Source organism: Pseudopipra pipra, chromosome 23 (genome assembly GCF_036250125.1).
Source record: "Pseudopipra pipra isolate bDixPip1 chromosome 23, bDixPip1.hap1, whole genome shotgun sequence".
Taxonomy (NCBI): domain Eukaryota; kingdom Metazoa; phylum Chordata; class Aves; order Passeriformes; family Pipridae; genus Pseudopipra; species Pseudopipra pipra.
The window spans coordinates 5,484,691-5,498,270 of record NC_087571.1 but is presented as its reverse complement, the minus strand read 5'-3'; the positions used below and the strand labels follow the sequence as shown (position 1 = coordinate 5,498,270).

At 50.4% G+C, this 13,580-nt stretch overlaps 2 protein-coding genes and 1 long non-coding RNA gene across 5 annotated transcripts in view; 1 reads left to right on the top strand and 2 right to left on the bottom strand.

Annotated features, from left to right (window-relative positions):
* DIXDC1 (DIX domain containing 1) overlaps positions 1-13,518 on the bottom strand; it is a 30,793-nt gene extending 17,275 nt beyond the window's left edge. Inside the window, exons 1-2 of one of the 3 annotated variants that reach the window (XM_064634573.1) lie at positions 12,279-13,518; positions 356-485 (exon numbers count right to left, since the gene is read on the bottom strand). In XM_064634573.1, the coding sequence (XP_064490643.1) occupies positions 356-485; positions 12,279-12,659 (511 nt within the window). In that variant the 5' untranslated portion in view covers positions 12,660-13,518. Of the gene's footprint in view, positions 1-355; positions 486-9,774; positions 10,027-12,278 lie in introns of those variants that run through there. The other 2 variants (XM_064634571.1, XM_064634570.1) reach the window with 2 other exon arrangements.
* Positions 6,363-13,580, bottom strand: part of LAYN (layilin) — a 118,789-nt gene continuing 111,571 nt past the window's right edge. Inside the window, exon 9 of the transcript XR_010424994.1 lies at positions 6,363-6,378. The gene's annotated coding sequence lies outside the window, so the exon portion shown is untranslated. The remainder of the gene's footprint in view (positions 6,379-13,580) is intronic.
* Positions 10,330-11,863, top strand: LOC135401964 (uncharacterized). Its single transcript, XR_010424995.1, has 2 exons — positions 10,330-10,882; positions 11,473-11,863. It is a non-coding gene; the product is annotated as an uncharacterized LOC135401964 (long non-coding RNA).

The following is a 13,580-nucleotide window of genomic DNA, read 5'->3' as shown; positions in this document are numbered from 1 at the left end:
TCTTGTCTGGGCACTGCAGGAGGCACACGTGGCTTCTTGTCCTGCTTACACGGTACCCAGCACAGGGATAATGGGGTTGGGGACTGTACTGGATTTATTTTAAGATGGTAGCCTTGTGGGAGTCCATATAGCCCCTGGGGGGTTTTAGCACATCTGTTGTAACTGCCCCTAAAACATAAGGACTGGAATGGGATTGCATTTATGATCTGCTGGGTGATTGCTTCCTTTGGCAGTCCCTCCCCCCAGCCCCTCAAGCTGTGACCCCATCAGTAACATCTGCCAGAGCCCAGGCAGCCCCTGCCACGCCAGAGCCAGGACTGCAGGAGGAAAAACAGTGCCAGATGTCATCACTGACCTACAATCTCAATGAGCAGAGCCAGAGTGACTCCATCCCGCAGATCCTGTCTCAGGTCCTGGACTGGCTTCACCGTTGGCTTCTTCTTCAGCTGGGAATTCACCCAGGCCACGTATGCCTGGAGCTGTTGCTGAAAATAGGAAACAAAACATCTGCAGGGGAAGTCACACAGCCCTCAGTCTTCCCTTTCATCTCCACGGATCTCAGTCCTGTGCCCTTGAGGACAAACACCAAAGGTCTCTGCTGGGCTCTGAGCGACATCTCTGCGTGCTGTGGGGCAGCTCACCCCACACCAGGACAGGGAGAACAAGCAGAGGACTGCTGAGCTGAGAGAAGAGCTTGTTATTTCATTTGATTATATTACATTTGATTTGCCAAACCAGTGCTGTCATCCCCTCCTTCCTGGTGCCACGGTTCTTCACTCGCAGCACTCGCTGTCCCACCCGGGCTATTTTCATCCACTTACCAGGGAAGCAGAAAACCCTCAGTGCAGAAGCAAGGAACCCTGTGTTATTCCCCACTGAACTCTGCCAGGACAACCAGGACAGATCTCCTGGAAGGGACAGCAGCCTCCCTCCACAGCACTGCCAGGAGGTTGCCCTGGATGCCCCTTCCCCTGGCTCCGTGTGTTGCCAGGAGGGAGAGGCCAGGGAAGCAAACTCAGGTTTCTGGTCAGCCCCAAACCCCATCTGGCACAACTGACCACGAGGCAAAGAGCAAATTCAAGCGACCTTTCCCTTTCCAGCCCACCCTCTGTAACCCTCCCCTGGTGAGCAGGGCTGCTGGTGACACCCAAATCCCTCTGGGCAGGGCTGGAGTGGGACCCGGAGGGTAAACAAACTGATCCATTGATGGGATTACCTCTCTTTTCACTCAGCTTCCCATTATTGTGCCCATGCAGCAGGTTTTAAGTCCCCATTCCATGTTATCTCAGCAATGTCAGAGTTTATGCTTTTACAGCCCATCAGAGTCACAATCTGGTCACGGCATCACTCTTAATTATCCTGACAGAGGAAATCCACCTTTAATCCCACATGGCTCGCTCTGCTGGCTCAGAAAGGTGCCTGGCCCTGTGTCCAGTCAGTTCTGCTCACTCAGCAGGGCTGGAGAACTGGAAGAGGACACGGGCTGGGGGGCAGCCTGATGGCTTTGGGGAAGGAGGAAGCAGAGGTGGCAGCTCTGGTGCAGGTTTGCTGGAGCAGACCTGCCCTGCCATGGGCTCTGCTCTGGCTGTAGTGGACACAATTCCAGGCAGGTTTGCCTGCCCAGTTCCAGAGGTCTTTGTTTTCTGCTTTTCCAAACCATTTTCCAAACTGGTACTAATTCCACAAGGACACAGCCCCTCAGAGCCTACAGAAAATCTGCAGGTTTTGCAGGGTTCTTTATGGCTCAGACACTTCTGCCTCATTTAAAGGAAAAAAAGACCCTTTCACTGGGGAGTTTGTTTTCTGTTCCTTTTCTCAGAGCATTCTTCGTGCATTCATAAGGAAGCATTTTTGGCAAGCTTTTAGTGTCTGTCTCTTAAAAGCATGAAGAGGTTGTCATTGTTATTATTAGAAAAAAAGTCATTCCTAAATCCCAGGGCATTTACATTTTAAACTCTGAGTATTAAAAGGAGGCTTTTGAGGCGATGGAATATGAAAGTCACCAGCCCAAAGTGATTTCATACCAGTGACTGCTGGAACTCTGCAGACTTACACTTCATTAACAGTCTGACTCTGTTGTTTGGTTGGCTGGTTTTGGGATTTTTCCACTAAAGCATAAGATTTTCCTGCAGAAGTTCAGACAGTTGGACTGATCAGCATTTCCTAATTTTTGCATCCAAAGCCTTCTAGAAGCTCCAATGACTTTAGCAAGAGACTTGGATTGCTGCAGAGCTAAAAAATCCAGGCAGCAAGCTGCCCCTTCTGGCAGCTGAGGGAGGCACGTGACTGAACTTCCCCAGAAAATAAGAGACATAAAAGTTTAGTGACCTAAAAATGGCAAAGTGCTGTTGAATGCACGAAGGGACAAAGCCCCCCCAGCTGCTCAGCAGAAACCCCAGAGGCAGTTTTCAAGCTGGAGAGTCAAAAATGCTTTGCTTCCCCGTCCTCTGTGGTTCCCCATCAGCTGGGGAGTGACTCCATGGGCCAAACCTTCAGCCCCAGACCTTTAATACAAGCACAAGGCCTTGATCCTCAGCCACAGGTTCAGCTCAAGGAATCAGAGCCCTAAAAAAAAGAAAGCAAAAGACTTGTTTCACACCCTCAGAGTTCCATTTGCTTCAAAAACTACCACCAGGGCAACGTGCTCTGCTGCTGGGATGGATCATCCCTGCCATCTGGGCTGGAAAGCACTTCAGGTACCCCCTTCCAGCACAGAGAAAACCAAGATTTTTCTAGGATGTGTCCTGCCATGAGAACAGCAGCTCTGCACAGCCTGTTCCACCCCCCAAAAACCCCCCTGAGCCTGCACTTGTCCACAGAAACCCCCAAACCCACACACTCTATCCCCAGCTGGGGCTGCAGCTCAGGTGCAACACGTGGCTCACACAGGTCTCAGCTCCTCTCAGTCAACAAGACTCCAAGGAGGACAAAAAAAAAAAGGTTGGGAACTGTGGCAATGAACTTGCCAAGTTCAAAAAGTCCAAACAAGGAGGTGGATAACACACACCAGAAGTGTCCCTCCTTTCCTGGGCCAAGGCTGTGTCCACTTCTCCCTGCACTCTGGTTGGAGCTCCTGCTCAGCCAGATCCCACACTTGCCAGGGCTCACACTGCTCTGCTCCTCACTAGTATTTCCCTCAAAACCAGAGTTTTCCAGAGGAAAAACAGCCTCGTGTAAAGTTTACTATACAGAACACACATTATTAGGATTATGGGGGAGTTAACCTTAATCCTGTTTACATTAACAGAGCTTTGTGTTCCAAAAAAAGCCACGTTTACCTGTACCTTGCCATGGGAAGAGCAGCTCCCTTACCTGGAGGAATTCAGAGCCCAGGCTGCTGCAGGTCCCAGGCAGGTCATCAGGGGGTGTTTTATCCAAGTCACCCTGGAAGGCTTTGGAGGGCAGGGGGAGATTTTTAAAGCAAGGTTTTAGGGACTACCTGAACTTCCCAGCATAGTTCCAGTGGCAAATCACAGGTCAGTATTTCGGCAGGGACATCTCAGAGCAGGATTTTACTTTGGATCTCTTTTGCTCAGCACTGAACCCTGAAGTGGTTCAGCCCTCCTGGCTACAGGAACACAGCTCTGGAGGTCAGGAGCAAACATCTCTGTGCTCCCAGCTCACAGCCAGTGAGAGCAGGAGGAAAATACCCTTTTATTTTTTTTCCCCCCTCAGCAGCTGTGAACCCTTCCTGATAATCACAATTAAGTGCCATTATCTGGAACCCGCCACAGGTGGGAGAAAAGCAGCAGCTCTGCTGCAAATCTGCCAGTTTGTGGGTGTCCCTGCTGCTCTCTTTGCCCTGTGCCCTCCCCACCTGCTGCTCAGGGCTCCTGTTTCTCCCTCTCAACCCTCAATGAGTCCAGGAAACAGAGGTGGATCCCAGTGCCTTGATGTGCTCTCTGTCCTTTATTATCAGTGCTGCCTTACACTGGACAGGGTTAATTTTCACCTCTCTGGGATTAAGGTATTGCACCCTTTGATGTTGGGCAAATCTTTGTCCATGGGTAAAATCATCCTTCAGCCTTCCAATGGCTTGAGCTCCCTGCTGTCACCTCACAGCAGACCCCTGTAAGAGCCTCTGCTCCTAGACACAGCTTACTTCTCTGCATAAACATGATGAATTTGGATCTATCCTTATCACTGAATTTGGGGAAGAATCTTGCTAGAACAACGTTTTTCAGGCTCCTTGCTTTTCCTTTATTCACTGTCCTGGGCAGTGCCCCAGCCCCAGGTCTCACAAGGTCAGCAAGAACAGCCACAGGGCTGGTCCCAGGATGAAAGGCTTTCAGTGTTCTCTCTGCTCAGAGCACTGAACCAAGTGTCTGCAGCAGCCTAATTGCATCAGGATGTGGTGTTCAAGGCCTTGTGTGATTTCTGGGCTTTCTGGCATCACCTTAATTAGATGGGAGCTGTAATTTTCCACCCGGAGTTCCTCCAGTTTGACGATGATTTTTGTAATTGTTTGGGAAGGCCTTTGTAGAAGCAGAAAACAAAAACCCACGAGCAAAGAGAACGTTTCTCCCTGCTCTCAAAGCCAGCAGAAGGTTTGTTTGTTTGTTTTTTTTTTCTCAAAATTGCTGCTTAAATGTGATTCAGGCTGTTCAATGTGCTGAGGCAGCTCCTGATGGTCCTGCAGTAAAACCCACCCAGTTATGACCAGGACAACCATCAGCACCCACAGGGCTCTTCTTCCACAAAAGTCTAAAGCAGAAGTTGTTCATTCCCAGAGTGCCCAGCTGTCCAGCAGGACATGGAATTTTTGACTGCAAAGTTTTCCAGGTGTTTCCCAGTCCTTTACCCATTAACAGGAAGAGCTCACGTGTTAAACAGCAAGGCTCAATTCCATTCCAGCTCCCTAAATTACTTCTGCCACTTGGATTTTCACTTCTTGTAAAGCCAATAGCAGCCATGCTCCATTCCAGAGGCATCCAGCTTCCAGGACAGGATGAAGTCATTCTTACCTGGGCCTGGTATTTTATTAATTTTGTGTTGTGAAAGAGCTCAGTACTGCAAATGTAAGATCCTGGACCAGCAGCACCACTCACAGCTGAAGGAGTTCTGCTCAGGAGGTATTTGAGGCCCTTTTCCCACCCAGACAATGTTTCTGTGCCAGCACACAGGCAAAAATACAGGCAAATACTGGCAAAAATACAGGCAAATACTGGCAAAAATACAGGTAAATACTGGCAAAAATATAGGCAAATACTGGCAAAAAGCTGAGCCACGAGGGAGCTTTGACTATAAACTGCCAGGACTTTGGAGCCCATGATTCACCCTGAATTATCCAGTGGTTCCACTGCACCCAAAAAGAGCCTGAGGTCTGTCCAAACAAGCTGCACTGAGACATTCCCTGATGCTCTGGGGAAGAAAAGGAGCATTGTTCCTTCCGGAGCAGGATGCATCCCCAGCCCTGAGCAGGCAGGGAAGGCAGCTCTGGGAGGAGCTGAGCTCAGGGTGTACTGACTGCCCAGGGATTCCTGCAGGCAAGGACCTTCCAGCTGAAGGAAAGGGGAAGGGACACCCCGTGGGGCTCCCTGAAGGGCACTAAAAGGCACATTTAGGACACAGACTCTTTTCTTCCCTCTGCCAGTGACTTGCTGTGAGTGTGGCAGCCTCAGTTTCTGTCCATCAAGCAGCTGCAGTAATTTTTATGTTCCTTCTAAGTGGTTTGATAGCAAGAAATGTGTGAGTGTTGCTGTGCAAATGCTCTGTAATACACCCAGCCAAGGGACAGCCAAGGGACAGCCTGGCTTACACATACAGGGGACCTCAGGCAGGGATTGAATCCCAGCTGCTCCACCCCTAATCCTATAGAACAGCAAACACATCCTTCCCTTGCCAACAGTGCTGTTGCTGGCCAGGCACAGGGGGGGAAAAAATTGCTGAGAATTCCTGCTGGAGCCAAAAATTGTCTGCTGGAGCACATCTGGGGGTAAATGCAGGAGTGGGGAGCCCCAGCTGTGCTCTCTGGTGGCTGGGGTCAAGGCTCAGCAGAATTACAACCCAGTCTCTTGCAGACCTGACAGACAACCTGCAAAGGTTCAGGGGGTTCTTCAGATCCAGGTTTAAGCAAGTGTACCCTGAGCATCCTGTGGCTTTAACAGTGTGAAATCCTGAGGTGTGAAATCCTGAGGTGTAAAATACTAACCAGTCACAGCAAAACCAAGCTGGTGTGAGATGAGACCTGGCCCTACTGTGGAAAACAGCAGCTTCCCTGAAGAGCTTTGTGTGTTTGGGGGATTCACTCCTGCAGGGAGCATTTAGTTATGGGCTGGTCCTAATGGGCTGAACGGGCTGAGGGAGCCAGAAGTCAAAACAGCTCTCCCTGGTGAATCCTATTAGCCAGAAATAGCACTCCCTGCATGGACAGGGCCAGTGCAAGTTCCTTGTGCTGGGATCACAGCAGCAGAGCCCTTTTTATCACAGATCAGGATGCTGCAGCCAGGGGAACAGAAGGGCTGCCAGGGCCAGGCAGCAGCAAATCCTCACTGCCAGAAAACAACTCCAGCAAACCAAAATCAAACCCAGGGCAAGGAGGCAGGATGGCACCTCATCACTTTGAGTCCCCCAAGGGATACAGCAAACCTTGAGGAGTGAAGGGGAGAGACTGTATGTGTGGGAAATCAGGAATTACCCACTGCAGATGCCACTCAAGAGAGGAAGAACCCACTATTTGATGGAAAATAGTCCATGGAGCACTTGGTGAGGGGCTGTCTGGTGAGAACAGGGGAGAGAACAGAGCCCTGGCTGCCCTGCAGCTCTCCCTGTGTGCACAGCCTGGGCAGCAGCAGTTCTCACCTGGAAATGGGGAGATATTTCCACTCCCAGGCAGAGCCTTGGCTGGTAACCCTGAATTTCACTTTGCTGCTCTTTGGAGACCCTGATTTCAAAACAACCTTTGCCTGGGCTCTTAAAAAATCCCTGCCAGCACATCCTCTCTGGAGTGGATTGTTTGTTCAATGTAATCTCCGAGGGGGGCTGGGGGATGTTGCAAATATCTATTTTAAATTACTCACTGCACACATAATTAAGTTTGCCAGAGGAAATCATCCTCCAGCTTGAAAAGGAGAAGCTTTGTTATTGTTAAAATACAGGCCCATTTCTGACACAGTCCTCTGTGCCCCATCTGTTTTAGAGAACTGGCAGAAGTGTCAACACATATCTCAAATAAATTGCATTTCCCTGAGGAGGGAGAACAGGCTGAGGCCACATGGCCAGAGTCACTACAGGGGAGCCCCTGCTCTCTGTGGTTCCTTTCATTATAAACTCCTGCTTTTAGCAGCCACACGTCCCCATGGCACCATCCAGCTGTGGGGCTGAGTTATTGATCTGCCTCAGAGCAGGGGAAGGGCTTGAGGAACAGCAGGGGAACCCCTTGGAGGCAGGGCAGCCCTTTAATGAGCCAGGGAGGGATGCCCAGGGGGGGCTTCATTTCAAACATCAAACAACCCCCCCCTGGTTGGATGCTGCAGGTGACAGGGCTCAGGAGGGGTTTTGGCCCCTGATGCAGTTTCCAGGGCCCCCTTTCCAAGCTGTGACTCTGCTCATCCCGGAGGAAACCTCAGTCCCACATGATCCGTGGAGCAGAACAGCTCCTGAGCTGCAGAAGGGCCGAGCACAGTGCATTCCCCAGCACTAATTATGAGGTAATTGGGCTGGTTTGGGGGGGCTCTCACTCAGGAGGGTGGGCAGAGAGGGGAAACAATGCAAAGGAACAAAAGAAACTTGCCTGTGGCGTCCTGCCTGTGCTGGGTAACCTCCCAGGATTACTGGCCAAAATTGTGAGATAGAGACACAAACAATCAATACCCCTGGAGAAATCAGGACCATGCCTGGCCTCCAGGTGCCAGGGGATGCCCCTGAGCCCTGCACATGCACCCAGGAGATTGCAAGCAGCTCATCTGTGTGTGTTAATGCACAGGTTTGGAAAGCACACCCTCTGTGTTTCCAGGTACCTGCTCACCCAAAGAGCCACCTGGGCAGGAAAGATGCCCCATTAAAGAACAGCCACTGGACCAGCAAGGAAATTCCTGCAATGCCCCAATTCCCTGTGTCACATCAGGTCTGACTTCTTATCTGGAGTCTGATTTTTTTGGGTTTAGTCACCTGCCTTCCCCTGTCAGGGGGCTGTGCTGGGCTCACACCCCCTGGGACACTCCTTCACATCCAGAACTACTGTAAATAAGCACCAAAGGTCCAAAGAGGCAGGGGAGGACACACAGGCACGGAATTACAGGTTTCCTCCTCATCTCCAGCCCTGTCTGTGATGTGGTGCACGTCCCTGGCAAGTCACTCTCTCTGCACCACAGGCTCTGCACTTGGAAAATTGATTTTAGTTTGACTTTTGTTAGAGGCTGAAGTGTGTGATGTGGCAGAGAGTGGGACACATGGGGGAGAATCTGTTTTTATGGTGGGAGAGGGGCGTTTTTTCCACAGCTGGGTAAAACCAGACAGTCAGAGTGGGGCCAGCACTGAACGTCACTGTTCTGTGTTCCCTTTATTAATTATATTACATCAATTATATTATTAGCATTCAGGCTACTATTAGTTTATGCCTGAGAAGCATCTGCTGCCCTCAAGCACAGGAAGTGTGAGCTTCAGCTAAACCAAGACCTTTGCTGGCTAAGAACGAGACTGATACTCTGTGGAGGAGGGGATGGAGCGTTTCCAGCTACCCCGGGCGATCAAAGGAGACCCGAGGCGGAGCCGAGAGGCTCAAGTTTCACCCCCAGTTTGTTTTTCCCGGGATGAACCGGGTGCCGTGGAGCCCGGCAGGGATGTTCATGTTCCGTGGATAACGGGGGCTGAGCTCTGCAGGGATGAGGAATCACCAAACGCCAAACAAAATTCAGCTCTGTGCCCTAAGAAAGAGGAAAACCACCCCAAGAGACTGTCCCTGATACCGACTGGGGAAGCAAGAAGAAGCCACTCGTTGGTTCCAGCAAAAGCCCCCACTTTTCTTCCTTTTCAGTTTACAGACAAGAAATCATCCTCCAGCACGTCCTGCCCTGGCATTTTGTGCTGAGGCCATGAAAAGCCCAACAGAACTAATTCTTTGTGCACCCCAAGGAGGGAAAGCACACTGCACTCGCCACACAGCCACAGGATTCCCACCTTGGAACTGGCACTTCTCCTTATTTTATGATTTATTAGCCTCCTAACAGCAGAATAAGCAAATAAAGAACACTTTAAAAATTACATTTTCCCGACCAAGCTGAATTTCAGTCCCGTTAGAGGTTCAACTTACAGCAAAAGATGGGGGGGGGGGAAAAACCACCCAGCCAGCTCTCCCTTTGTCAGCCTCTCGCAAGAAATGGGAGTCCACAAAGCAGATTTACAACCTTCAGACACACAGACATCGGCAGAGGAGTCAGCTCCACACAACAAACTACTCCGGAGTAGTAGTATTATTTACTGGTACGACCGTAAAGCACCGGGGGAGGGAATAAAAACTTTGAGCTAAAACCACCGGCCGTAAAACAGCCACAAACCGCTAAAAAAAAAAAAAAAAAAAAAAAAAGAAAAAAAAAAGAAAAAGAAAAGCAAGCGAAACCCTATTGCTGAATTGAATTTGAATAATCTGCCCTGGCTGCAGTTCAGAACAGAGCTGTGCGGCACGGAAGGCTGTGCTCCCTTCCGCCAGCAGCCAGCCCGAAATCCCGCTCCTTTTCCTGCTTCCCCGCTCCCTCGGAGCGCAGGGAACGCAACGATTCCTGCAGGAAAACACGCGAGGAAGTGAGCTCTGGGGGACGCGGATTTTTTTCTTTTTACCTCCGTGAAGCCCTCCTGGAGAATATCCAGCAAATTGCCCCTGGCCAGGCAGGCGAGCATCGTCCTCCGGGAGCCCGCGGGCGGGCGAGGCTCTCAGGGGACACGGGGCAGCTCCGGGCGCCTCCTCCTCCTCCTGCTCCTCGCAGAGACAAAGGCCTGGAGCTCATGGGGGACCGCTCTCATCGTCCCATATGTGCGGGGCTCGGGGCTCGGGGAGAGTTGAGCCAAAGTCCGGGCTCGCAGTGGGCATGCCCGGGGAGGGAGGGAGGGAGGGAGGGAGGGAGCGGCCGCAGGGATGTCACGGCGTTCCCATGGAAACGCCTCCGCCCGCGAGATGCAGGACTTGAAGCTTCGGGGTGGGTGAAAAAAAACCCAACATCTGAAACCCATTTTCCAGCCCCGCGCGCGCGGGAAAAAAAAAAAAATACAAAAAAAAAAAAAAAAAAAATATATATATATATATATATATAAAAGTTTAAAAAAATATATTAAAAAAAAATGAGGTTTTCAAACCCACGGCAGCCAGCGAGCCCTGCTGGCGGAGGGCAGGGGAGGGACAGCAGATGCTTGGGGAGGTCAGGAAAGCAAAAGGAATCAGTTCTGCAGCCCCGCGGCAGCCACGGCGTTTACATCGCTCGCACATTCGACCGCTGAAACGGTCGGGATAAAAAAAAAAAAAAAAAAAAAAAAGGGAGAGGGAGAAAAACGCTCAGACTGAAGCGAAATACAATTAAATGAAAGCCCCGGCACGGTTCTAAATCAATAAGTGCGCTCGGCCCGGGAGTAAGTATCGGATATCTATCGGATATCTCTCCAGGCTCGTATCACCTTACAGGAAATGCCCGGGGGAAAAGGGAAAAAAGGAAAGCCACCCCTGTGGGAGCGGGTGGAAAGGCTCCGGGCAGAGGCTGTGCCTGCCCGGGAACGCTGCGGGGGCTGACCCGCGGCCCCAGGGCCCAAAGACCCGGCCAAGCACTTCTAAGCGAGAGACACGTTTAAAAACATGTTTTTTTTCCTGCCTAAGTGTTGAAGCATCACGAGGAAAAAACGTAATTTCACCATTTTCCACACAGGGAGAGGCGGCTGAAACCCAGGGGGAAAGCAACAGGTCATTTCCCTCTGTAACCAGCCCAGGTCGTTCCAAAAGGAGTCACCCCCCCGCACCTCCGTGACACATGAGCTTTAAATTATTCATGTTTGCTTTCCCCGCCGCTCCTAAGTCACCGGGAATGGAGATTTTTGTGTTTTCATCGCTTGCAACATCACATCTGTGAAGCAAAACAACAGATTACTGGGAGGCTTTGCATAAAACCTCGTAAGCTGGAAATGCTGGGGGTTGGTACCTTGATCCAGTTTACTCTGGAGCCTCAAAATGCCATTAAATAGACAGCAATAAATATTTATCCCCATCTCTTTGTGATGCAATCGAGCAGCCTGTGCCTTTGTAATTTCACTAAAATATTTTGGAAAAACTAAGTGGTTTCCCCATCAGGCAGAAAGTGACCTAATTTTGAAGCAAAAACAAACAGAGCCTTTTCTGTTTATAATGTTTATAAATGCTCTTGCTGACTAATAATTTATTATATATATATTGTTACATTATATTTGTTCATAATATTAATATATTGATATTTATAATATTATTACAGTACATTTATTACAATTATATATTTGGTATTTTTATTATCTGTTTTTCAGGGCTACATAAGAAATGTGCAACACAGCAAAGTGTTCTCTTTCTGTGTGCCAGGCTTGAGTACAGAGGTTTTGGCATCAGAGATTTGCTTCTGCGTGGGGTTTCTTATCTTGGAAAGAGCTGCCTGGGTCTGACAATGGGAATGTGAGGGAATAAAAGCAGGCTGTTCCTGCTGGCTGGACAGGGGCAGGCCATGCTGAGCCATTCTCCTGTTTATTATTATTAATAAGGGAACACCTTGGGTGCACGTGTGTGCTGAAAATAACTCTGGAAACTTAAATGCTATTTCCCCCTTTGTGTTTCACTCTGAAATTTTTCAGCTTCTTGTAGCAGAAAACGTGGGTTGTTTGTTGTTTTTTTTCAGTTTTATGGCATCATAAAGTGCCTTTGAGTGTTCCCTCTGCAAAAAGCAGAAGGAACAGCCTCTCGCTGAAATGATGCTCCACAATCCTCCCTGAGTTTCCCCCGGGGAAATTCCAAAATGAAGGGCACGGGGCAATGATGCCAAAGGGACACGTTCACAGGAGGTGTTCCTGCTGTGAGTGACCTTCAGAACAAGCCCACAGTTGGCAGTTTGGGTGGTGGCATTGCCATCTCCTGGCCACCTCCAGCACGGCCCCAGCCCCTGGTCTTGCACAGCTCAGCTCTCGCTGACAAAATGTTGATTGGGGAGAGAAAAGTCAGGAATTCATCCAAATAACCCAAATGTGCAACTTAATGGCTTTGTGTCACCCGGTGTCCCCTCCCAAACTCCCCAGCAAGCCCCCAAAACAGAGGTGACACACAAAAAGGGCCCCTGGGGACTCACAGAGGGTGCAGGAGGTGGGTGACAGGGCACCGTGTCCATCACAGTTCCCATGCTCAGCTCAGCCCCCAGGGGAAGGTACCAGCACTCCTTGAAGCCTGAGGGGAAAAGCAAATATATTAAATAAAAAGCAAAAAACTTTCTCACAGGGAGAACAGACAAAAAAAAAAAAGTCTGAATGTAATTAAAACAAAGGGGGAAAATCACCCATTCTTTTAATTTCCTGCAGAAAATATATCCAAGGGCTACAGCCTTAGGGCCATTTACACACATTTGCATTTTCTTCGCTGTGGAAAGTATGTCTGGTGGACAGAATTCCTCTAAAACACAGGGAAAACCCATTCCTGACTCCATTGTCTCACACTGCACACAGGCCTTAATCATCTCTTGCCATCTCTGGAGGGGGAATCCAAATTCAGTGGCAGTCAAATCTGCCAGTCAGAGCTGTCCCCAGTGTTAAATATTCAGGGTGTCCTCTGATTCAGGGCATTTAGCCCAGACAGCACAGAGTCATAAATAGTTTTAGGACAAAAATTCCACCTACCGAGATTTTCTAGTAACTTATTTCCTAGTAATTTATTTCCTAGTGATTTATTTCCTAGTGATTTATTCCCTAGTGATTTATTTCCTAGCAATCCGTATTTGCTTTGCCTTCCATCAGAAGTCCCGAGGGAAGTGGGGTGAGAGGAAAGGGAAGGTGGGGAGTTTGGGAGTGCTGCCGGGATGGTTCTGTGGGAAGGACCGGATGGCAGCAGGAATTAGGGGTTTAACAATCCTTTAAAGGTGGGAGGGGTGTGACCCTGGGGCAGGGGGTCACTGGGACGTTGGTTGTGCCATCCTGGTCCATCCAAAGGGCAGGGGTGGGACAGGACAGGGGACAGAGGGGGAGCTGAGGGGGGTTCTCTCAGGCTGGAGGTGTTTTGGGGCTCGTTCTGCAGAACGAGGTGTGGGACAAGGCCCGGAGCCCTCCCAGGGGTGTGTGACCCCAGGTGCCCCTGGAAGGGGGGTGGGATGGGGGCCTGGAGCGTGGGGAGCCCCAGGAGCAGCAGGGCTGGCTGGGGGAGCCCGGGATATGGGGTGGGGGACAGGGATGAGGGGAACAGGGAGAGCTCCCCGGGAGCAGGGGGGTCCTGGGGGATGAGGGGCTGCTGGGGATGGGGTGAGACAGGGAGAGCCAGCTGGGGAGGGAGGGGCACAGGGAACAGCAGGGACCCTGCGGGGTGAGGTGGGGTGGGATGGGGTGAGATGGGTGGGATGGGGTGAGACAGGGTGAGGTGGAATGGGGTGGGATGAGGTGGGATGGGA